At 42.3% G+C, this 26,751-nt stretch overlaps 1 protein-coding gene across 1 annotated transcript in view; it reads right to left on the bottom strand.

Annotated features, from left to right (window-relative positions):
* Positions 1-26,751, bottom strand: part of LOC308283457 (casein kinase I-like) — a 46,290-nt gene that overhangs the window by 9,171 nt on the left and 10,368 nt on the right. The window contains exons 2-5 of the mRNA XM_080723892.1: positions 15,429-15,539; positions 5,698-5,846; positions 2,984-3,212; positions 433-603 (exon numbers count right to left, since the gene is read on the bottom strand). Coding sequence (XP_080580018.1) covers positions 433-603; positions 2,984-3,212; positions 5,698-5,846; positions 15,429-15,539 — 660 coding nt within the window. The remainder of the gene's footprint in view (positions 1-432; positions 604-2,983; positions 3,213-5,697; positions 5,847-15,428; positions 15,540-26,751) is intronic.

Genomic DNA, 26,751 nt, shown 5'->3' with positions numbered 1-26,751 from the left:
AATAGAACTCTGGAATGCTCTGCCGAAAAACATATAATCCATAACAAAGTAAGAACACATATCAAGAAATATCTTGCCAAGTAACGTATAACTATGCAACTTTATTTGTGTATTCTTAAATTTGACTGGACTGTTTAATTATTATTTTTAATTTATTAATAGATTTTTATTTTATTTTCACTTTAATTTGTATTTTTAATTGTATATTTGTATTGTATTTGCTTGATTCAGGACCCCATGAAGACTAGAGGCTCATTCGTGAGTCTCTAATGGGGATCCTTTAATAAACATAAACATAAATGTATGCTATGCAAAGTACTGTTCCATCCGTACTGGTCTTTCAAAGTTATATGAGATCCATAAAGTGGTTCCTGTGTACTTTCTCCTATGCAACCTTCTAATAAACTCTTCAATCAATCAAACGGCACATACATGGGTATCCCTTGCAGAGCACTTCGATGGGCGTGGACATCTTCTTCTCGCTGATGCGCTCGTACTTCTGCCTCTTGGTGGCGGCCTTGAGGCCCTGCCAGGGCAGGGAGCCCAGGTTGAAGTACATGAGGACGTAGCCCAGCGACTCCAGGTCATCTCGTCTGGACTGCTCTGTGGACGCCGACAACAACAAACTCACCATTAAGAACCTGTTTAGGCCTAGGATTATTGAATGCTTTAACTGTTGAAAAATAGAAGATCTACAAGCTCACAGCGCGGCTGTGAGCTTGTGGATCTGCTATTTTTGAAAAAACACAAATTTGCAAATCTTTGAATATGTATTTTTAAAGCAAACGTTTGCAACTCAAATTTTGCTTCTTGGTGGTCCCTGGAACTAAATATTTTGAGATGGGGGTCCGTGGCCAAATACATATCATTTTTCATTTGAAAAGGTTTGAGCACCACTGGCATAGAAACATAGGTTTTTCAAAAAACCTTAGATTCAAAAGACAGTAGTTTATCGTTAGTGGGCTAGCTGGCTGGCTAGCAATAGCTACAAAATGTAAACCAGGGGTCTTCAACGGGGGGTCCGGGACCCCTCTTCAGAGTTATTACAACAGCTGGGGGCCGCCAAATCTTTCTGCAATACGACGTTTTTCTTTTACATTAACCACTTGAACCCTAGAATCCCTATTCGGAGGGAAACGCCACCTCGTTTGTGAGCTTTGGTGTGTGTGTGTGTGTGTGTGTGTGTGTGTGTGTGTGTGTGTGTGTGTGTGTGTGTGTGTGTGTGTGTGTGTGTGTGTGTGTGTGTGGGGCAGACAGATGATGTTTTCTAAGCATTGACTGTTAAATGGTTAACCGTCTGCAAATACACAAATGAATCCAACACAACACTAGTACACACATCTATGCAATCTATGAAAAGGTTTAATCTGCAAGACAATTTATACAACATAGTGGGGGTCCCTTGGCCAGAAAAAAAACCCATCAAAGACCCCTGATGTACACAGCCAGCTAAAGTGGCCGATGAACGAAAGCTACAACTTTGGTTTGTGAAATCTGCGCGGCATGCTAGTTAGCAGGATACCTCCATACAACAGACTTCTATTATTTTCACATCACACAGTCATATGGGGAATGGGAGCAGCACTGTATTTCGTTGTTGTTGGGTGGAAAACTTGTGTCCAAAACCATTGGTTTTGTATTTATCATTGCCAGACCCAGGGGGTCGGCCTACATAAGGCTTTGTCGGTCTGTCGGTCGGTCTGTCGGTCCCTCTTTTCCTCAGTGTGCCTGTCCCTTTTTTCCTCAGTGTGCCTGCTCATCTGCCCCTCCCTTCCCTTGCTGGGCTGATTGCCTTGAGTGCCGTCACCTGTACAGGACCAGCTGAGTTGAGTTGGCTGACGAGCTGCTGACACTATAAATTCCTCAGCCCATCTACAAGCTCACAAACATTTCCAGCTGCTCAGCCTATACAATCCTGTGTGTTCATGTGTTAGTTCAGTGCCATACTAGTGAAAACAGCCGATCTACAAGCTCACTACGCTTTGTTGCTGAGACTATAAAATCCTGTGTGTTCATGTGTTAGTTCAGTGCCATACTAGTTTTCATTGCGGGTCTGGCACGACCAGGTGACCTGGTCTAGTTTTAATGATAAATGATTTAAACTAGTGAAAATAGCTGATCTACAAGCTCACTACGCTCGTTGTGTGCTTGTCGATCTGCTCTTTTCGCTCGTTTTGTGCGACAGTCTTGTACGATGAAGCAGGGCTTTACTTTACGGGGGGAAAAAAATCGAAACTTGGAGATACGAGGTTTCTGCCCGACAGTGACGATTTACTCTCCATCAGAATGTGACTCCCAAGTCAGCCAGCCACCCCTGGTCGGCGGTGCATCTGAGATGCATTTACACCTCCAGTCCACGTATACACCCTTTAGCTTTTAGCTTCCCCATCCCAAGGGGTCGACGCGTGTTGTTAACACCAGGTGGGAAAGGGGGTCGTGCGCGTGTGTGTGTGTGTGTGTGTGTGTGTGTGTGTGTGTGTGTGTGTGTGTGTGTGTGTGTGTGTGTGTGTGTGTGTGTTAGGGCATTCACGAATAGTGATTTTTAGTATCCGAATTATTCGACCTCAAAGTATATAATAACATTATATACATCTTCACATGTATAATAACATGTGAAAATAACCGATCTACATGTGAAAATAGCCGATCTACATGCTCACAACGCCTCGCAACCGCGAGGCGTTGTGAGCATGTAGATCGGCTATTTTCACAATATTTATCTGTGGAACCGAGTCACATTAAATGCAATACCTACAATTCCAAGTGCTTGTCAGGGTGGGGGTCCCCAGTTCAAATATGTTTATTTTGGGTGTCATAGCCTAAAAAGGTTTGAGAACCCCTGGTATAGAGCATTAACAAATTCATCTACCAGGGGCATTGACAAAAAAAAGGAGAATATTCGACTTCGGTGAACAACGTCGAATAGTGACTTTGATATTCGAATATTTGGTGAATGCCCTAGTAGTGTGTGTGCATGCGTTACCTATGCCCAGATGTGTGTTGATGGAGGCGTAGCGGGCCGTTCCGGTGAGGTTCTTGTTCTCGCGGTAGGGGATGTGCTGGTGCGTGCGCGCGTCGCGGTACTTCTTGGCCAGGCCAAAGTCGATGATGTAGACCAGGTTGCCCTTCTTGCCCAGGCCCATCAGGAAGTTGTCGGGCTTCACGTCCCGGTGGATGAAGTTCTTGGAGTGGATGTACTCGATGCGGCTGATCTGGAACGGGCAGGGAAACGAGCGTTTATTTAAGCCATATTCACACCGTGGCAAACTTGGATCACATGACCGCATAGGGTAGCAAGCAGCCAATCAGAAGCGCAAAACGGCATCTTGGGTAGGGCAAGACCCGCCCACGGAAGCTTCTGATTGGCTGCGTGTGAATACGGTCAATTTTGTTTGACTAAATATAAAATAGAAGATCTACCAGCTCACAACGCCTCCCGCTACGAGGCGTTGTGAGGCGTTGTGAGCTTGTAGCTCTTTTATTTTTGCTTTGGTGTACTGGGGAATAAGAGCAGACTAAGTACAGAGTGAAACGTCAAGTTTATTAAGTATTGACGGTTCAAATGGTTAAATATCTGAAAACACAAATTGACATGAATCCAACATACACTGATACTTGTGCTGTCAAACTATATGGAATCTATGAACAGGTTGTGGGGTCCTTGATTCATTTATTTCTCAACTAAGGGGTCCTTGGTCTGAAAACGTTGAAGGCCCCTGGACTAAAGAACTAAGACTAAAAGACTCAATATGTTTTGATATTTAGTTGACCATGACTAGACTAAGACTAAAAAAATCCAGATGACTAAAATAGGACCAAAACTTAATGGTGTGTTATTCAAAAGACTGAGACAAAATATTTTCCTGTAAAAATGAACACATGGGAGGAAACAGAGGAGTTTTTTTTGTTCTTCTTATGTTTCATAAGCCTTGAATATCACCTCCACATGGCAACACAACAAAAAAAGCATCCACGAATCAGAGATGCCTTTAAACCCGATGACAGAATTTGACCATGTGAATTTTTAGGAAAATACATGGTAGAAGAGGGGGGGGGGGGGGGGGGGGAGACGTGTTCTAGTCCAGTGGTTCTCAACCTTTTCAGGCCGCGACATATTTTAACTGGGGACCCCCCCACCCTGACGAGCACTAAGAGTTGAGGCATTACATTTTGTATAACACGGTTCTGTTGTGAAAATAGCCGATCTACATGCTCACAACGCCTCGCAGCGCGAGGCGTTGTGAGCATGTAGATCTGCTATCCTCATAATTTCTGCCTCCAATATTTGATCATTTCTCCAATGATTAATTTGTCATTTTAGATGTATTAAAACATCCATAAATTGTCACTTTAGAAATGTGCATACTGTACACGCTCTAGTCTATACACTTAAAACGTTACGTTGGTTTGTTCACTGTTGAGTGAGAAAACAATTAAGTTAATCATCTGGGGACCCACCCAAAATAATTTGGGGACCACCCTGGGGGTCCCGACCCACAGGTTGAGAACCACTGTTCTAGTCCAGTGTGAGATGAAAGAGGCGATAGTTTAGAGTAGACCAGCACAAAGCCCTGGAGTTAGGAGAGCAGTTGGCCGCCCACTCTGGACCCATTTTTGTTGCCACCATCGCAAGAATGCTTGGCCCGGGGTGTGGGACAATGTGGGGTCTGTGTTCTGTTATGTAAAAGTGTGTTGAGACAACTTGTTGTGATTTGCCACTGTGATAAAAAAAAATGTAATTGCTTGAAGTCTTGAAGGAGGCCTAAAGGCCAATCCATGCTCCACGTTTAGGTGGCGCACGGTGATAAGCGACTCGCTGGTCACCTCAGCCCACGCAGCCGTTTTGATTGTTCTTGACCTCTGAAGTATCTTGTTTTGTGATGTTGTGATGATCTATAGCAGTGTTTCTCAAATGGGATACGTGTACCCCTAGGGGTACGCAGGGGTACTGTAAGGGGTACGTGAGAAAAAACTAAAAACTAGAAAATGGGCATACGTATTTCACTGTTATGGTCAATTTTAACTAGAAAATGGGTATACGTATTTCACTGTTATGGTCATTTTCTTTTCTTTTTTTTCTTACTTCTCTGTAACTTTGTAAATACTGTATACTGCTATGCTACAACTGGAAAACTGGATTTCCCCCTTGGGATAATAAAGGTATCTATCTAATGATAAAACATTGACAGTCTTTGTGTGAACCTGCTCATCTGTAAATTGTTAAACCAAATGACATCAATACCAGGGCCGGCGGCAGCCCACAATGGCTGAGGGTGCTATGCTTTAAGTGAAGGATACCCATCTCAAATCGGCCAGGTGAAAACAAAAGGCTAAATTTGCATACCAATGGGAGTGTGTGCCAAACCGGTTGTGGCCAGCCAATGCTGATCTACTGTATTATAATGTAAATTTCGGGAATTACTGAGAGGTGGGGGTGCTCCTTGGCCAAAATGAGGGTGCAAAGCAGGCCTCAGCACCCTCGTAGAACCGGCCCTGAATTCAATACCTTGACTAGTACAACTGTTATTGAATAGAAAGCAATGTTTATTTGCCATTATGCAGTTTTATTTTGAACATATTGGCATGGGAACTGGACTTTTGATGTACAGGAAGGGGCTACTTGGCTTCAGAAATCAGTATAAGGGGGTACTGTAAACAAAAAGGTCAGCCCAGTGTATTTCTCCCTGTGTGTCCTACCATCTGGTCGGCCAGCAGCAGCACGGTCTTGAGGCTGAACTTGCGGGAGCAGAAGTTGAACAGGTCCTCCAGGCTGGGGCCCAGCAGCTCCATCACCATCACGTTGTAGTCGCCCTCGGCTCCACACCACTTGATGGTCGGAATGCCCACTGGAAGGAGAAGCATCGAGAAAGGAAGGAAGGGGTGATTTACTGTCAACTTTGTGGATGTTTTTAGTCATTACAAGGGTGTGTCAACAGTTGAGACTTTTATTGATTATGAATTTAATTGTTTAAGTAGACCCCTTTATTAGAACAGACTCAGACTGATGTATTTATTTGTTTTCACTCCTATGTGAATTATGTTTTTTGATGTGTATAGAGCAATGAATTATTTAATTGTCTTTGCATATTATGTACAATGTTGGGTGGGAGTTGTTTGCTACACGGACAGAGGAAGTTGTCGCTCCTACAGGACACTATAAAATGTGACACTTCCCAAGCCCACAGTATACAACGCTGATGAAGGCGTGAAACGCCGAAACGCGTTCGTTGTTACTGGCTGCTACGCAGCATATACCATGCCAACCTTAATGCAAAATAAAAAAAGAGCCTTTATAGGACTATTCCGTGAGTGCTGGTGTTCTCTTTGAGAATGTTCCTTGAACAGTTGAGACTCAACACACAAACGTGTGTCGACCCATGCAGGAACACCGTACGTACGGACAGACAATCTGGGGGGTGCTTTCCGTTTCCTGCCTCGGAGATAAAGAGAACTTTGATGGACTTCCATGTAGGGGCTGTCACGATTATGACATTTTACATGACGATTAATTGTCACTCAAATTTAATTGTGTTTTTGTCGTTGACAATTACATTTTTGTTTGGCTTGTAGGCTTTGAAGTTGCACATGGCAGATCTGACACATAACCTAAATATACAAAGAAATTAAGAACATATTTGACAACTTTACACTTTAAAAAGAACATTCATACATTCAACGTGTTGCGTTGTGAGCTTGTAGATCGGCTATTTCCACTATTTTTTAAAGGTTTGAACATATATAAACATTTTTCAACATAAACGATTATGACGATTATCACAAAATAATTGCGATTATGTCAAATAATTGCGATTAGACGATTATGTAATAACTTTGACAACCCTACTGCCAGGTAACCCCCGATCTCTGCAGTGGTGGGCAGGAACTTTACCCCCGGTGCCACCCGAGGCCCGCCATCACGAAACAAACCTGATTGAAAACTAGAAGCAGTGCTCTTCCGAGCACAGGTCTCCACCAGGCCACACAAATCGGCCTGTTATAGCGCCACCATGAGGCTGATTTGAAAAATGTGGGGCAGAGGTTCTGATTTGGCATCCAGGGAGTGTGTGTGCTCAGTTTGGCAGCGATCGGGCCAACGGCGCTGGAGATTAGCTGGTAACAACCAGGCCACACAAATCGGCCTGTTATAGCGCCACCATGAGGCTGATTTAAAAAATGTGGGGCAGAGGTTCTGATTTGGCATCCAGGGAGTGTGTGTGCTCAGTTTGGCAGCGATCGGGCCAACGGTGTCGGAGATTAGCTGTTAACAAACTTGGAGGACGGACGGACGGACGGACGGACGCACGCACGGACAGGGGCGAAAACATACTCTCCCCCTACCTTCGGCTGGTGGAGACAAAAACGCTTCATCATACTGATGAACGCTGCACACAGAAAGACAAATAGAAGGCCGGCCGCCCAGAAGACCGTTGTTTCTAGTAACACCTGTGGTAGCTGTGCTGCTGATTACACAGAGGCCATCTGGCATTTCCTTCACTACAGGCGAACCCACATCATTGTGTTTCTGTGCACTGCTGTGTGAAAAAGAAGAAGAAGAAAAAAAAGCGCACAGCCAAATATATCTCCCCCTGGCCCGGTTCAGTCTGCACGCTCTGGCTAATCCTGCCCTGTTGTTGCCCCACACACAAATAATGCACACGTTTGTGCACAGTTAAAACCCATTTAGAACGGGTACACATTATTGTGTATCATTATTTTATGCTTTAACCATTGAAAAATAGCAGATATACAAGCTCACAGCGCGGCACCAGCTTGTAGATCTGCTATTTTTGAAAAATCGTGAAAATTAGAATTTTGACCCGATTCTATAAGTGTCTTTTGAACCCTTCTAAGATTTTTGGAAAAACCTATGTTTCTATGTCAGCAATCTGGCTATAGCCATCGTCAAAGAAAAGGTACTTTTCACGTAAATGGAGCTCAGTTAAGTCTGTTCTTGAGAGACTACTATGTCAGTGGTTCTCAAACCTTTTCATGTCAAGGACCCCCAAACTGATATTTATTTGGCCACAGACCCGCATCTCAAAATATTGTTCCAGGGACCACCCAGAAGCAAAATTTTAGTTACAAACGTTCGCTTTGAAAATACATATATTCAAAGATTTGCACACATTTTCACGACTTTAAAAAAAAATAGAGATCTACATTCTACAAGCTCGCAGCGCGGCACCGAGTGCCACGCTGCAAGCTTGTATATCTGCTATTTTTCACTGGTTAAAGCATTCAATAATTCTAGGCCTAAATGGCTTAATTATGCCCACGCGCACATGCATTCACGCAGCCGCTGCTCTGGCACTGGAACGAATACCCTGAAACAGACAAATTGTCCGCTCGGTGTATCGAGAAGAGAAATGATATTTATTTTTAGAGCCTGTGAGTCCGTGTTACGAGTCTCTGGGCCAAATACGGCTGCTGCAACTAAATGTGATCACAAGGGGCAAGGTGGCAGCTGTTCTATGCTATTTAAGGCCGCAAAAACATATTTTTATTTGTATAATTTTTTTCTTCATGGTCAATCATTCCTCTGTTGTGCATGACCAGAGTTTTGCACTGTACTCGACGAGTCGTTGACCTCATATTACTGTATGAAACCACGGAAGACCCATTTTATACTTCGGCTAATCAGAAGTAGCCAAATGAATCGGCTATTTTTGAATAAATAAAAGTTTGAAAAATCTAAAATAAGGATGCCAGGCCGTAGCTGATTGAACTACTTATGTTGAGAGGAATTCAGGAGAACGTGGGACCCGTTTCGGCGGGAAACACTGAAGACCACGGGGAATGGCCAGAATTTGTTATCATTATTATATTAAGGACCACAAGTTAACAGTAATTGCCACGTTTTCGCTCAACTTCCTTGGCTGCACATTAGAACGATAAACTATCATACTTTGCTTTGTCTTTATTGTTGTGAAAAACGCAGAAGAATAATGTGGGTAAGTACAATATGAATATTTTCTTTCTATCATCAATGACGTTGAATCTATATTGGCCACTCTATCCCAATAGAGCAGGGGTTCCAAAACGTTTTGGGCTCGGGGCACCCCTATACATATATTTTTCATCCGAAGCACCCCTACTACATTATAATATTACCTACATGAAATTCATAATTTTCACTCCCAGTACCTTATATTCGTGGCATGTTTTATGTATATAAAAACAATATATTTGGGAGAATAAAATGGGATTTTTTTTTTACTCGAGTGACCCATAAACATTGGTCCGCGACCCCCAAACGGGTCCCAACCCACCGTTTGGGAAACAGTGTTTCGGTGGGTGCTGTGATCTGGACAGGTCAGGGTCCAACAGGAACACTCTGCAGTGCATGGACACGTTGCCAAAGGACTGAACCTGTGTGCCATTTAGGCCTAGGATTATTGACCGTTTTAACAATTGAAAAATACCAGATATACAAGCTCACAGCGCGGCACCGAGTGCCGCGCTGCGAGCTTGTAGATCTGCTATTTTTTTGGAGCTGTGTGGAACACAGGCTCCCTATACGTGGCTGTGTGGGTCTCCGTGTCTGTCTGTCTGTGTGTCTGTGTGTATGTAGCCTGAACTTCCTAAACTTCGGCACGCTACTAGTCCCACAGTTTTGCCACCACACACTCGCGCCATATGTCAAATCGACCGGCTTACTCGGGAATCGTGGGCTAGTAACTTGCTAAGAGAAAGGTTCAATAGTTTAATTTATATTAATTTATTAGTGAATTAATTTTCCCCATTGACTTATAATGGGAATCGCAAAAACTCACATCCAATTATTTGTCTCTCGCAAACCATAGGGGCTAGAGTTTCAAGACTTGGAGAGGAGGTTCATAATGATTTCAAGGATTAAATAAAAAATAATTGTGTCATTTGGCCGCATGGTGGCGCCATAACACCCCACTTTACGTTTTGGCCTGTAACTCTTGAACCGTAGGTCGGAAAATTAAAAATATTTTTTCCCTGGATTCCTTGGGTCATGACGCATCTCCCCATATAGGCCACGCCCATTTGCGCCATGATAGATTTTCCGCCATCTTGAATTTTCTCCAAAACACCCTTTTTCCTCCTTTTCCTACATATTTTCTTCAAATGTCACAAAAATCGGTACACATGATCCACACACACACACACACACACACACACGCTGTGAGCTTGTATATCTGCTATTTTTCAATAGTTAAAGCATAAAATAATGGTTAAAATGGTTAAAATCTAACGCGACTCGGGCGCGTTGCAGGTATTTGAGAGTTAGATACACGCTGGAATCATTCGAGTGCCTTGTGGTGACTCCGCCCCACTGACACACTTTATTTTATGCGTGTGAGTTTTATTGATCCACCCACACAGCAAAGAGGCCACGCTTTAATTAGCTGAGTAATAGGGGAGCTCCACACACACACACACGCATGCACACGCACGCACGCACACACACTTGGGAGGACATCAAGATCCTACGACAGCTAATTTTATAAATGGCATTTCTACCATGCCACTTTTTTTTACCGTAACCCTAAGGCCTGAGCTATACTTAGTAGTAGTTATTCCTAAAATAGCCAATCTTCAAGCTCACAAGACACCGTGCAACCCAGCTTGGAAATCGGCTATTTATGGCGCGCAACACACGAGTATTAATCAGGCAAAACAACTCCAACCAGAAACCCCAACCTCAATCCTTTCTTTACAGTAAAAATCGGAGGGCCGCTTGTAATCTGGCTCACGAGCGTCGCTCCCTTTCTCACCTGCACCGTCTGTCTAATCAAGTGGAAATGTGTTGAGAGTTAAAATGTACTAAGTTATGAGTGAGCGAGTGTATGCAAAATAAGTGATTTGAGGTGTTTTTCACACGGTTATGTTTTCTGTCATTTGTTCTCTTTATTTATTCAAAAACAAATCATTGTGTGTGTGTGTGCGTGCGTGCGTGCGTGCGTGTTGGGGAGTGTGGGGGGAGAATAAATGTATTCATTGGAGGATGGATCGCACACAGTGGCAAGAGTTGTATTTTCTATCTTTATTATTGCATGGATGAGAAACAAACGTTTCGGCTATCAGCCTTCTTCGGTGTACCTGAAACTGCAGGGTGTCTGCTGTCTAATAAATGAAATATTCTTATCTTTCAAAGATCTTGCCCTACATGAAATCTTTCTATCAGTTCAGTCACGATATTGAGTGTTCCACTTTTGATTTGCCTTTTTTTCTTTTGTCAGCCAGTGGCTGCACAGTCGGTGCACTTACAGCCCCACACACCTAACACAGGCTACACAATAAGTAGAAAAGCACTCCCATGGATGCCAGTTCTCTGTAGGGGTCAGAATATGACCCACATACAAGCACGGGCTGAATGCTGACCGCGGCGCTGTGACCTTGACCCTTTCGTCGATGCGAAATGAAATGCTGCACCGCGATTGGATAAAATGTGCTGTCAGTTTAACCCATTCAGGCCTAAAATTTGTGGATGCTTTAACTATTAAAAAATAGCAGATATACAAGCTCACAGCGCGGCACCGAGTGCCGCGCTGCGAGCTTGTAGATCTGCTATTTTTGAAAAAGTCGTAAAAATGTGTGCAAATCTTTGAATATATGTATTTTCAAAGTGAACGTTTGTAACTCAACTTTTGCTTCTGGGTGGTCCCTGGAACTAAATATTTTGAGATGGGGTCTGTGGCCAAATACATATCATTTTGAGGTTCCTTCACATGAAAAGGTTTGAGAACCTCTGACATAGTAGTCTCTCACGAACAGACTAACTGAGCTCCATTTAAGTGAAAAGGACCTTTTCCTTGACGATGGCTGGCCAGATTGCTGACATAGAAACATAGGGTTTTTCAAAAAACCTTAGAAGGATTCAAAAGACACTTTATAGAATCGGGTCAAAATTCGAATTTTCACGATTAAAAAAAAAAATAGCAGATCTACAAGCTTGCAGCGCGGCACTCGGTGCCGCGCTGTGAGCTTGTATATCTGCTATTTTTCAATAGTTAAAGCATAAAATAATGATACACAGTAAGGTGTACCCGTTCTGAATGGGTTAAAGGGAGGCACATTTTGGAATGGCTACCACTTGCAATGAGGGAGGGAGTGCCCTACATATCACACTACCCAGACCCATCTCCACACAATGACCCGGGACAATGCAGAACTGTGGTCATTTATTACCTGACAATGTTGTACAATGCATTACTTTTCTATTTTTTTCATAGCCATTAACGCCTGAAAAATAGCTGAAAGTGTCTTTCAAATCCTAATGGTTTTCTGAAAAAAAGTATGTTTCTTCATCTGTGGTGCTCAAAGTGTTTAATCATGTGAAGGAGACCTAGAATTATATATGTATTTGACCACGGACCCACATCTCAAAATATGTTTTGTTCCAGGGACCCCCCCAGAAGCAAAGATTTGAGTTAAAAAGGGTTTGCTTTAAAATTATATATAGTCAAAGATTTGGGGCTGTATCGCATTAGATTTCAGGCCAGAGAAAAAAATAATTAAGAAAAACACAATCCGATTTGATTATTATAATATTTTGCACAGAACATAATGCACGGTACGAAATACAGACCTGCCAACCTGTACGTATTTTGACATCACAGTACACTGGTGCGATGTATACCTCTAACGTACGCAGAATGCCGGTTAAGGCCTTGTGAATGTGATGTGTGGTTAGGGATGAGACGATATGAAGATTTCATATCACGATTATTGTGACCAAAGAAATCACGATTTACGATATTATCGCGTTAATCAAAATATCCCCAACGTCCATTATCCTGGGGCGAAACGTTTGCCAAAAAAAATAGCAGATCTGATAGTCTGTTCTTGAGAGACTACCATGTCAGCGGTTATAAAATCTTTTCATGTGAAGGACCCCCAAAATGATATGTATTTGGCCACGGACCCCCATCTCAAAATATTTAGTTCCAGGGACCCCCCAAGAAGCAAAATTTGAGTTACAAACGTTCGCTTTGAAAATACATATATTCAAAGATTTGCACACATTTTCACAACTTCTTCAAAAATAGCAGATCTACAAGCTCGCAGGGCGGCACTCGGTGCCGCGCTGTGAGCTTGTATATCTGCTATTTTTCACTGGTTAAAGCAATATAATAATTCTAGGCCTAAATGGGTTAACGTCCCAATCCAGTCTACATGCTGAGCAGAGTGCAGGTTCTCTGCCACCATCCATGTTCTAATAATAATCTCTGACAACGTTAACATCAAACAACCTGCGTTCTCCGTGTATATCTGTCTCTCTCGCTCTCCCCGACTCTTTTTTTATCTCTCTCTCTCCCTCTCCGTTGCTCATTCAGTCCATTTCTGTGTATGTCAGTACAGTACAGTACAGTGCAGTAAAATGCTGCATGTCGTTTCTATAACTAGGAATGGGACAATATGAAAATGAGAAATCGCAAATTACGATATTATCGTCATAACCAAAATCCATTATCCTGGGGTGGAACATTTGCCCGAAAAATAGCAGATCTACAAGCTTGCAATGTGACGCAACACGGTGCGTTGTGAGCTTGCAGATCGGCTATTTTTTGGCAAAGACATTTGATAGAGAGTGAAAAAAAGACTATCAAGTACGTATATTATAAGTACCTTTTACCAATTATAGCGGGTTTAAGTGGTACCGGATGTGCAGCTCGGCAAATGAAAGGTGAATTGATCGCAGTGCATGACGGAGGACGATATCACGATAAATGAAATCTCCACGATAGGATTATCGTGAGTGTTTTTTATCACGATAAACGATAATATCGCTTATCGTCCCATCACGTCAATGCTAAACAATTACTAAGTGATTGACTGGAATCCAGCAGTTTAGTCCTGCTAGGGTCTCAATAGCGCAGCGTTAATAATACAGCTTGTAGTGACAGACAACGCCCTTGAGCATGGATCTGGGTTAGAATAAAGACAAGAATGTCACTGTCATGCAACGAGAAGTCAAGCGGAAGGAGGCGAGGCACTGGAGCATCTCAGACCATTAAATGCATTTTCTATACACAAGCTGCCATGTAAAACGTTGCGATGCCAAGTGCATCACTTGTTTAGATATACTGTATATAGATATATGTATTGATCCCACAGGGGGAAATACGGGTGCCGAAGAGAGTTGTCAACAGCAGTGGTTCTCAACCTGTTGGTCGGGACCCCCAGGGGGGTCCCCAAATTATTTTGGGGGGTCCCCAGATGATTAACTTAATGTGCAACATTGTTTTCTCACTCAACAGTAAACAAACCAACATGAAGTTTAAGTGTATAGAGGGTATCTGCACATTTCTAAAGTGACAATTTGAGGACTTTTATTACCTCTTATGACAAACTAAACATTGGTAGAATTGTCAAATATTAGAAGCAGAAATTGTGTTGCGAGGCGTTGTGAGCATGTAGATCAGCAATTATCTTGAGTGTTTTTTATCATGATAAATGATAAGATGGCTTATCGTCCCATCCTCCTTAGTGTCCTCAGGAAAGGCTGGGAGCAGTTTGTCAAAGATCGTCTGCGCACGCTAATTTGGTTGAATTGATTATCATAAAACACTCCTACTAATCAAACGTTTTTTGCAATACATTTTTACCCCAAAGTTGACGATTATTCAAAGCACAATTATTGTTTTCCAGCCCCAACCTATATTTGTATACTGCCACTTGTGATATTTCCGTTTTAGTTACCGGCCTATTAGCGCGACTACGGATGACGACAAGCATTCTCGCCAAAAAGCCAGCGTGTTATGCGCCTTTGAATTCTTCCTACTGCCGTTGATTAAAGTACTCAGCCCTCTGTCACTATCAAAGACATTAAAATCAATCAATAGCTTTGCAATGAACATGTCATTATACTTTTTTCCCCCAGTAACACCTTTATGAAGAGACGTCGACAGCTTTCACAATCTCCATCCCCTATCATGCACAGATTGCACACAAGACTCGTGCACAGAAAGGGAAACCGCAAAAGCAGTTCATCACAATAATGAATTAGGCAGACCAAAGCAACCGTGCGCCTCTGTGACGGGATGGAGATCTATTGCTTCTGCTGGATATGAACTATATCTCGTCGTAGTCGGGTGGAAACCTCGTATCTCTAAGTTTTCAAATTTGTATGTTCTTTCGCAAAGTAAAGCCCTGGTTCATCGTACAAGGCCGTTGCACAAAAGTAGTGAAAACAGCAGATCTACAAGCACACAACGCCTCGCACCGCGAGGCGTTGTGTGCTTGTAGATCGGCTGTTTTCAATAGTTTAAATCATATTTAAAATGAAAAATGAAAAACGAACGGTTTTGGACGTACAAGCTTTTCACCCGACGACGACGATCTGGTGTTAGCTTGGTGGACCAAACATGTTAGTTATTATGGAGAAATACATCGTAGGTTTGCTTTTTTGTAGGTTATGTGTCGATGCAAAAATGATGCCGGCCTTATCCTCATACCTCCACCTTGCATCATCTTGTAGATCTTGCTCTCGATGTGGAGCTGTGGGTGCTTGGTCTTCACGCATTCCAACTTGATGGCCACCTCCTCGCCCACCGAGATATCAGTACCTGCACAAAGAAGGAAGACACAAACATGAGACATCCATACAGATACACATCGCATAACACACACACACAGTTCGACCGCAGTTGTGCGGTGAAGGCAGGACAAACATTAGCTTGTCGACATTTTGCAGTTAAACCTGGAATGTGAACACGAGACGTTATATTTATAACTTCATTTAAAACAAGTCTCAAATTAACAGCACGCCGCCTTTGGCGAGATCACCCGCAGATGTTCAGGAGGGCTGGCATGCTCAGACGCACAGGCTCGCGCACACAGGTTGGCTTCATCAGACAGTGTACAGTGGCTAATCCACAATCAGCAGGGCCTTTTACCATGTAGTAGGAATGAACAGGGAGGAACTCCATGTCATTCAGAGCGTTGCGCTCATGTCTGTCACAATGATGACATTTACTTATGTCATAGTATGCAAGTCATATAAGTAATTGGGATGAATGATTTCATGATTTGTGATTCTGGCATTGAAAATTGATATGTTACATAAACAGTAAATAGAAATTACATTTCTGTTTAGCCTTTTAGGCTTTGTAAACAAAATTGCACATTGCACATACTGTATGACAAATACCTATATCTATAAAGCCTATTCCTAAAATGTGCAAAGAATTGACTGTAGACAATGACCGGTACCAAATATCAAAACGTGCCTATTGTATGCATATTTTGATATTGGTATCATACTGTGGTCCAAAACTCAAAATGGGCAAAAGTAGCAGATCTATAAGCTCAACGTGTGTTGCTTTGTGCAACGTTTCGAGCTTGTGGATCTGCTACTTTTGAGTGCCGCTGTAGTGTGATCAAGTAGGGCATTCATTTACCCATCTGCCCGACGGCAGATGCAGATTAACCCATTTAGGCCTAGAATTATTGAGTGCTTTAACCAGTGAAAAATAGCAGATATACAAGCTCACAGCGCGGCACCGAGTGCCGCGCTGCGAGCTTGTAGATCTGCTATTTTTGAAAAAAGTCATGAAAATGTGTGAAAATCTTTGAATATAATGTATTTTCAAAGCAAACGTTTGTAACTCAAATTTTGCTTCTGGGTGGTCCCTGGAACTAGATATTTTGAGATGGGGGGTCTGTGTGGCCAAATAAATATCATTTTGGAGGTCCTTCACATGAAAAGGTTTGAGAACCACTGACATAGTAGTCTCTCAAGAACAGACTAAGTGAGCTCCAGTTAAATGAAAAGGACCTTTTCTTTGACGATGGCTGGCCAGATTGTTGACATACAAACATCGGTTTTTCCAAAAAATCTTAGAAGGATTCAAAAGACACTTATGTTATCGGGTCAAAAATCTCATTTTCAAGATTTTTTCAAAAATAGCAGATCTACAAGCTCGCAGCGCGGCACTCGGTGCCGCGCTGTGAGCTTATAAATATATGCTATTTTTCAATAGTTAAAGCATAAACTATTGCGTCATAATGTGTTCAGGCCTAAATGGGTTAAAGCAAACGATTCTAATGAATGTGGAATATAATTGTGATTTAGCTCAAATAAATTGTGATCGGTCGATTAGGTAACGACTGTGACAGAGGCCTAGTTCCGACATGGAAAAGGGTCACTAAAGGAACACGGGCCAGGCATTCAGGCAACGATCAGTCCAGCTGTGTTGCTGGTGATAACAGCGTGGATCACCACCACTGCCAGTCAGTCAGTCGACCTCTCCCTGGATGCTCAGCCGAGGTGATCTTTGTCATCCCTCTTTCCTGAACACAACACTAATCCTATTCCAAATCCGGTGTTCAAGATAAAACACAGACCTGGCAATTTTCTCTCCCCATCTCTGGCCTCGCTACAAAGAAATCCCGTCCTCCCCCTTCACGTTCCAGAGTGCAAATTGCCATCAAAACCATGCTGACTTTAAGCTACACTGTCTGTGTGTGTCATATTTGTTATCTGTATGGTTGCTAGCACAGCCACCATAAGACACAAATGCAACGAGTTAGCTTGGTATGAACCAGACAAATATCACAGCGTAGATATGAGTCTGGAATCTCTGCATGATGTAACCTGCATTTCCAAGGTCCGAATTAGAAAAAAGGGCCTCTGCTGATAATAAACCTGCACTACATTTGCATACTGGGCCATGATTGGTCACTCACTACTTCGGAGGGAGTGAAATCCAATCACAACTGAGGTGCGCCAGAAAAACATCTGCCGAGGGTAAATGGTAAATGGTAAATGGTGCATTTATATAGCGCTTTTATCCACATCGCTTTACATAGATTGTGCATTACATTCACCCATTCACGCACACATTCATACACCGGTGGCAGAGGAAACCATGCAAGGCACCAACCTGCTCACCGGGAGCAATTAGGGGTTCAGAGTCTTGCCCAAGGACTCTTCGACATTAACTCAGGGGGAGCCCGGATTCAAACTGGGAACCCTTCGGGAACCCTTCGTGCTCTAATAACAGTTTCTCTACCCCTGAGTTATGCCGCCCCTATGCTGCCGAGGGTATTATTGTTATGTTTATAAATCAATGCACTAATTTATACTTAGTGGTAGCAAATCTAATCTTGTACAACAGCTATTTCTGCCAGGTTCTGTATGTGGGTTTTTGTAAATATGCAACCAATGAAAAGTATTAACAAGCGCTTGTGACTAAATAAACACAGACAAGACAGAGCTATACATATATATATACTGTATATACATATACTGCAATCAGCTCAACAACACAGGCTAATAAACATACTGTAATATAAAACCAATGGTAATTCATCTCTCAAAGCCTGCCGTTGTTGTCCCGTATAAGTGGGTCCATCTGTCCATCTGGTTGCTGGGTTCAAACTTAACCAGTTTAGGCCTAGAATTATTGAATGCTTTAGCTATTGAAAAATAGCAGATATACAAGCTCACAACGCGGCACCGAGTGCCGCGCTGCGAGCTTGTAGATCTGCTATTTTTGAAAAAGTCGTGAAAATGTGTGCAAATCTTTGAATATATGTGTATTTTTATAGCGAACATTTGTAACTCAACCCTTTGCTTCTGGGGGGTCCCTGGAACTAAATATTTTGAGATGCGGGTCCGTGGCCAAATACATATCATTTTGGGGTCCTTCACATGAAAAGGTTTGAGAACCACCACTGACATAGTAGTCTCTCAAGAACAGACTAACTGAGCTCCAGTTAAGTGAAAAGGGCCTTTTCTTTGACGATGGCTGGCCAGATTGCTGACATAGAAACATTGTTTTTTCAAAAAACCTCAGAAGGATTCAAAAGACATCGGGACAAAATTCTAATTTTCAAGATTTTTCAAAAATAGCAGATCTACCATCACTCGGTGCCGCGCTGAGCTTGTATATCTGCTATTTATTAATAGTTAAAGCATAAAATCATAATACACAATAATGTGTTGGGTGTCCGTTCTAAATGGGTTAACTGGACATCAGGGTTGCCCAATGCCCAATTCTGTTTCTGGTAAAGAAATAATGTCCAACGTCAGCATCTTCTTGAACCCATAGCAGCAGCCCTTGCGGCAGGCAGGCTGCTGCCCATTGTTCTCCTCTAATGGGACAATATGGTGATGGTTACATTTTTCACCACGAAAATTCATTTTCAGTAATAACCATCTCACTGCCTTACAGTTCACTCAATTTCCTGATTACCAGTCGAGTTCTGACCTTCATACCTCTCGGCTCTCGCCATCATTTCTATCAAACTGAATTTAAGCTAGAGGTTGATTCTAGAAATGTCTCGTTGCTATATCAGTGGTTCTCAAACTTTTCCATGTCAATGACCCCCAAAATGATATGTATTTGGCCACGGACCAACATCTCAAAATATGTTGTTCCAGGGACCCCCAGAAGCAAAGATTTGAGTTAAAAATGTTTAATTATTTTTATATATTCCATGATTTGCAAAACGTATAGCAGATCTACAAGCTATAAGTCACAATGTGACATGTTGTGAGTTTGTATATCTTCTATTTTTTGAACAGCCAAAGTACAAAATGACACAGATGCTGCCTTCATGGTTTTAATATGTTAATAAGCTACATGAAGGGAATAATGTACAAGTCTAGGACAAACCTCTAAACCAGGGTTGGCCGAATTATGTCTAGGGTACCAAGCCGAGGGCCACAACATTGCAGGTGGCGACGGTGTCCAAAACCGTTCGTTTTGAATTATCATTTAAAAATGATTTAAACCTGTGAAAACAGCAGATCTACAAGCACACAACGCCTCGCGCCGCGAGGCGTTGTGTGCTTGTAGATCTGCTGTTTTCACTACTTTTGTGCGACGGCCTTGTATGATTTGCGAAAGAACGTACACATTTGGAGATACGAGATGTCCACCCGACAACGAAGATATACTAGTGTTGTTGCTGCTTCTTATACCACCATTATTACTGGGGTTGGTGTGGGCCAGACAGTAGCCCCCCCGCGGGCCGCCTATTGGGGAACCCGGCTCTAAACCAAGCTGTTGGGGCCTGGAATTCCATTTGGGGTTATAAAGGGTTAAAACCTATAGGCTAAAAGCACGTCATTGATTTCTCCATGTGTAACCTTTAACTGACAGCAGCCGTGGCTCACTACAGATCATTGATCCTTGTGTGTCCAACTAATAAATGCTCCCCCCCCCCCCTCCCTCATCCATGGCATTATCTAACCATCATTCACAGCCAAGGGAGGGGCCAGAGCCCTCGAGCACAGAAACACCATGTCCACGCTTCCATTTGTAAGCTGTCGTCGTCATAGTACTATACAGCGGCTACGCTGGCTACCCAGGTATGTAGGCCACCGAACTGCATCTCAAGTTAAACGATGTGAGATATTCCTTACACACACACACATAATCAATTTGAATATTTAACATAATTCTAAATTATTTAAAAACTATGGAAAATAGATAGGCTTGTAGATCATCCATTTTTTTAAAATATATATTTTTGCATGACACCATCAGACAAAATCTACAAAGAAATAGAGAGAGAGAGAGAGCCTAATCAATACTAGCAGCCCTGATAGTGTTCTCTTCAACAGTCTAGGTAGGACATGGGTGGGCAACTTTGATGATGGAGAGGGCCACTATATTTTCACATTCACTCCAAAGGGCCACAATGGATTATACAGTCAAAAATATCAAAAATAGCCCATCTACAAGCTCAAAACGCGTCGCAGAAAAGCTTGTAGATCGACTATTTTTGCTATTTTGGAATTGGAATTCTGAATTATTTTGGGGTATTTTTTAATTGGAATCCTGAAAATATTTAATTTAAAATTGTATATATGTTAACTTTATGAACTTAAATACAAATACATTGGGCATAAAAAAAGACTAGTACTAGTCATTAAGCTATGATACCCATGTATGTTGCCAGTTGCCCATGTATGGTCTAGGTCTTAATAGAAAATTGAGATTTTACCCAATAAGGTCATCGTGTAACTTGCCGATTAATCCAGACATGTTATTTTGTCAGCTGTAACTGCACCTTGCCCCGGTCTCTACTCAACAACACCCACACTCCGGCCATAATCGCGGAGCCCAATAGTCTGGAGCAGCTTGATTTTCTCAGCATTGATAAGCACAATCTTTCTGCATGTTTTAGTGAGTACTAAGCAAAGCTGCAGGTTTGTCGCCAACATGGAAAGGTCAAAATACAAGTATAATGATGTATAAATGAAACCGCGACATCCATGTCTTTTCACAGCCAAGCTACAGCCTACAGGATCTGTTTTCACAGGGGAGGCAACCTGTGTTTGTCTCTAGGGCTGTCACGATATGACATTTTACATGACGATTAATTGTCACTCAAATAATTGGCGATTAACGATTTAATTGTGTGTTTGTCGTTGATAATTACATTTCTGTTTGGCTTTTAGGCTTTGAAGTTGTACATGGTAGATATGACACATAACCTAAATATACAAAGAAATTACTGACATATTTGACAACTTACTACTTAAAAAATATGAGCTTGTAGATCTGCTATTTCCACTATTTCGGACATTTTTCAACATTCACGATTATGACGATTATGACAAAATAATTGCGATAATGTCAAATAATCACGATTAGACGATTATGTAATAATTGTGACAGCCCTATTCATCCCTGTTAGTTTTGGCCTCATAACAGTGTGTCGTGTTGTAGTTGGAAAGTATAGAGCATACATGGGCAACAGCAACACGCATCGCAGCGCGGTGCGTTTTGAGCTTGTAGATCTGCTACTTTTTGCTTCTTTTGTATGAGATACTAGAATGACAAAGTAGGACTTGGCAATATGCAATGTGGCCCTCTGGAGTGAAGGTGGAAATATAGTGGCCCTCGCCGTTATCAAAGTTGCCCACCCCTGGTATAGAGTGTTATCTAATACATACAATTGAGCAAACACAAAGTGGTCACAATTTAGAACCTGAATGTTTAGCTCCATTGTCTCGCTACACCTCTCACAAACATAGCCACCACGTCGAACAAGCGTGAAAATTTACAACTGTCCACATTTTAAACATGCCACTCTTTGAACGGCATTTATTTCAATTTAACAACATCTCGCCTTTCGCCTCACGCAGAGCAGCCAGTCCTGACATAGTATTCTGAACATTCTGGCCAGTGCTGAAATGATCATCAGGGTATCAAGTTACAGAGGGAGGGAGGGGGAGGGAGGGGGGAGAGGAGCTGAGCAGAGTAGAGTATCGAATTACAACAGAGGGGGGTGTGTGTGTGTGTGTGTGTGTGTGTGTGTGTGTGTGTGTGTGTGTGTGTGCGTGCGTGCGTGCGTGCGTGCGTGCGTGCACGCGTTTTTTTCCCCCCAAAAAAAATTTTTTCTCAAAAAAATTTTTTTTTAAAAAATGTTTTTTTTTTCAAAAAGATTTTTTTTTCTCAAAAAAACTTTTTTTTTCTCAAAAAACTTATTTTTTTTCTCAAAAAAACTTTTTTTTCTTAAAAAAATTTTTTTTCTCAAAAAACTACCATATTTGGCCATTACACACACCACACTGCCGCAACATGGCGGTGAAGGCCGCGCAGCGGCCTGAACTCTAGACTTTTGCGGCCCGAAGGGCCGCAAACTTCTAGTGTATGTACATTTCTTACGTGTGTGTGTGTGTGTGTGTGTGTGTGTGTGTGCGTGTGCGTGTGCGTGTGCGTGTGCGTGTGTGCGTGCGTGCGTGCGTGCGTGCGTGCGTGTATTCTCTTTGTGGCACGGCTGGCTAGACGTGCTCAGACAGATAGCTCTCTCACATATAAGTCTAACCAGGAAGCTGTTAAACCGCAGTAAGTACGCAAATATTTTTGCATCGCTCGCTGCATGCATGCACACACAAACACAGCATTGTGCACGTGTACAGACGGTCCAACTGTACGGTCTGAAGCCACTGATGAAAATTAGATCCCGACAGCAAGACCTACTGGGGAGTTATTGGTCATGATTTGATCTTTGTGATTATATCATAGTATATCGCCAAATATGCAGCCGATGTGTTCTTTCTTTTTACATTTTCACCCATATTTTATGAGTTTTCTGTAAATAGACGACGACATGCAGTTCACAAGTTTATATATCGTCACTGTCGGGCAGAAACCTCGTATATCCAAGTTTCAAATTTGTAAGTTTTTTCATCAAGTAAAGCCCTGCTTCGTCATACAAGGCTATCGCACAAAAGCAGTGAAAACAGTCGATCTACAAGCACACAACGCCTCGCGTTGTGTGCTTGTAGATCTGCTGTTTTCACTAGTTTAGTTCATTTTTAAAAAGATAAATACAAAACAAACGGGCTTGGACATACAAGGTTTCCACCCGACGACGGCGATATACTACTTTTGAAAGATTATGAAGAGGGCTGTTTAATCGAAAATAACAATTTTAAGGTATATTAAAAATATGTTTATTTTTGATTATTTTGTTTGCGTATGAAGTAAATGTTCTCAACTAGAAACCTTTGTTTTCAAATTAATTCAAAGATTTTGCACTTTCGTCTTCGACAAAGTAGCAGTCAAAACATAGTTTCTTCATAACTTTCATAACATGTTTATTTCACAGCCCAGAAAGACAGGAAACAGGAGATAATAGTGTCATGTGTGACTGGCCCAGCCCAGGATATCATGATTCACTACTCTACCCATACAGTCCTTTTGAGCTATGATTGAAGAGTGCAAGTTCTGGCATTTAGAACGGGTACACATTATTGTGTATCGTTATTTTATGCTTTAACTATTGAAAAATAGCAGATATACAAGCTCACAGCGCGGCACCGAGTGCCGCGCTGCGAGCTTGTAGATCTGCCATTTTTGAAAAATCGTGAAAATTTGAATTTTGACACGATTCTATAAATGTCTTTTGAATCCTTCTAAGGTTTTTTTTTTTTTAAAAACCTATGTTTCTATGTCAGCAATCTGGCCAGCCATCGTCAAAGAAATGGTCCTTTTCACTTAACTGGAGCTCAGTTAGTCTGTTCTTGAGAGACTCAGACTACTGTGTCAGTGGTTTTCAAATGTTTTCACGTGAAGGACCCCCAAAATGATATGTATTTGGCCACGGACCCCCATCTCAAAATATTTAGTTCCAGGGACCACCCAGAAGCAAAATTTGAGTTACAAACGTTCACTTTGAAAGTACATATATTCAAAGATTTGAACACATTTTCACGACTTTTTCAAAAATAGCAGATCTACAAGCTTGTGAGCTTGTATATCTGCTATTTTTCACTGGTTAAGTTAAAACATTCAATAATTCTAGGCCTAAATGGGTTAACTTCCACAAAACTGAACAAACAAACAAGGCCTATAAGCGAGCCCCTACACACTGTCATGTGACAGTGTGTTTACTTTGTTTTCGGTCTCCCTCCTTGCACTGCCACAGACAGAGAGATCCAAGTAGGGACCTGTTGGAGTTATGCAACATCAGAGACACTGCTGCTGCTAAAAACAAAACTGCTCCCTTAAGCCGTCCGCAAAAATAAAACAACGAACAGTTCACTGGGTTCCCCTTTTGGGAAACTGTGGCTGCCTATGATCTGGTTGAAAGCTGCCCTTCCTCTTCTGCCTTTTAGCTACAAGGTTCTTAAAACAAAGTAGCGGATCTAGCCAAGAGCACCGTCTCGAGCTTGCACGTGCAACTACTTTTCATTTATATAAGACAATATTTTGATCCCGTAAGGATCTTCCATCACAATAGGGTAGATCATGAGTCTGGTCCCTAGGGGGTCCTCAGAGTTACTACAGGGGGTCCTCCAAATCTTTCAGTGATAGAAACCTTTTTTCTCTTTTTTTTAACCACTTGAACCCTAGTGTCCATATTCGGAGAACTTTAGCCAAAAATAGCAGATCTACAAGCTCACAACGCCTCCCAGCGCGAGGCGTTGTGAGCTTGTCGATCGGCTATTTTCGACAAAGAGCTTTGGTGTAGAGGGGAAAAAGAGCAGACTAAGTACAGAGTGAAATGTCAAGTTTATTAAGTATTGACGGTTCAAGTGGTTAAATATCTGAGAACACAAATTTAACATGAATCCAAAATACACCGACGATTGTGCTGTCAAACAAAGAAACTATATGGAATCTACGAACAGGTTGTGGGGGTCCCCGCTTCATCTCTCTCATCTAAGGGGTCCTTGGCCTGAAAACGTTGAAGACCCCTGGTGTAGATTAATAACTCTTGCCATAATTCTGCTATAGGCTATGGTCTGATCATGGTGTCTTCCCTGTTAAGGGCCCTCCTTGCTAGAGGACTGTTTGGAAGACTGAGTGTAATCATCTCCTCCAAAGTTGAAGGAGCATGGATGGATGTGCTCACAGAGTGCATAGCGCGCCAGGTTATGTAATCAGGGGGGAGACTGAGTGAGAGGCTCATAAGTCCCACCAACTAAACCACTTCAACCCTGTAAAAACGTCATTGACTGGTATCCCCCACGGCCCCAGGGAAATACTAGTTCCCTTACTTTTATCCCTCTAAACCAAATCTCGTCATAGCAAATAGCCAATCTACAAGCTCACACTGTATACAGTATCTGTGGTTATTGTCTCCACCAGCCGAAGGCTGAGGGAGAGTATGTTTTCCCCTCCGTCCGTCCGTCCGTGCGTCCGTCCGTCCTCGCAGTTTGTGTGCAGCTAATCTCAGTCGCCGTTGGCCCGGTCGCTGCCAAAGTGAGCACACACATTCCCTGGATCCCAATCTAGAACCTCTGCCCTAAAATTTTCAAATGGGCTTTTTCTAGCGCCACCTAGTGGCCGATGTTCGCAAGACACATTTCTGTGCACTACTCTTACAGATTTTGTCCAAAAATCCTACAAATCGGTAGGCAGTATCTCGACAGTCATGTGATCGACACGGATCTGTACGATTTTTCATATTCCATCCTGATTGGCTAAGATTGGCTTCCAAAGTTTGTAGGATTGAGCCGTTTGGAACAAAATGCCTCAAATCCCAAACGCAAAGTGCAATTATCATGAAATCGCGCACACACGTTCCCACTAGGTCGAAGAAGAAATGCCACTTAAAATTTTTGAAAGCAGCCTCATGGTGGCGCTACAACAGGCCGATTTGAGGTTTTACCTATAACTCCATCGATCAGTTTCAAACTTTGTAAGCGCATTCCCTAGAGGCCAAGGAAAAACCCTTTCCCTGCATTTTTCACATCAGCCTTTTATAGCGCCACCAGGAGGCCGACTTAAGTAAAACACAATTTTTCCTATTATTCCTTGAGATTTTATCCAAAAATCATGCAAATCGGTACACAGTATCTCTATAGTCATGTGATCAAGTACGATCCGTCTGATATTTCATATTCCATCCTGATTGGCTAATATTGGCTTCCAAAGTTTGCAGGATTGCTCAGTTTTTGAACAAAATGCCTCAAATCATCAACGCAGCTTGCGATTACCGTGAAATTTGCCACACATATTCCCACTAGGTCAAGGAACAAATGCTACCTTTTTCACATTGGCCTGTTATAGCGCCACCAGCAGGTAGACTTTAGCAAAACACATTTTTGGAACACAATGCTTCAAATCATGCATGCAGCGTCCGATTGCCATGAAAGATCTAAGGTGAAGAACATATGCCACCCTTTTTACATTTGCCTATTATACAGTAGCACCACCAGGATGCACAGCCTGGTGGAGACCTGTGCTCGGAAGAGCACTGCTTCTAGTTGGTAAATGTTTCCTGCAAACATTCGCCTAAAAGTAATAACATTCCCAGAATAGGGATGCTAGGGTTCAAGTGGTCAAATACACTCTTCGGTCACAC

Source organism: Nannobrachium achirus (genome assembly GCF_963921795.1).
Source record: "Nannobrachium achirus genome assembly, chromosome: 4".
Taxonomy (NCBI): Eukaryota; Metazoa; Chordata; class Actinopteri; order Myctophiformes; family Myctophidae; genus Nannobrachium; species Nannobrachium achirus.
The sequence above is the reverse complement of the archived record's forward strand: the minus strand, read 5'-3'. Positions and strand labels throughout refer to the sequence as shown.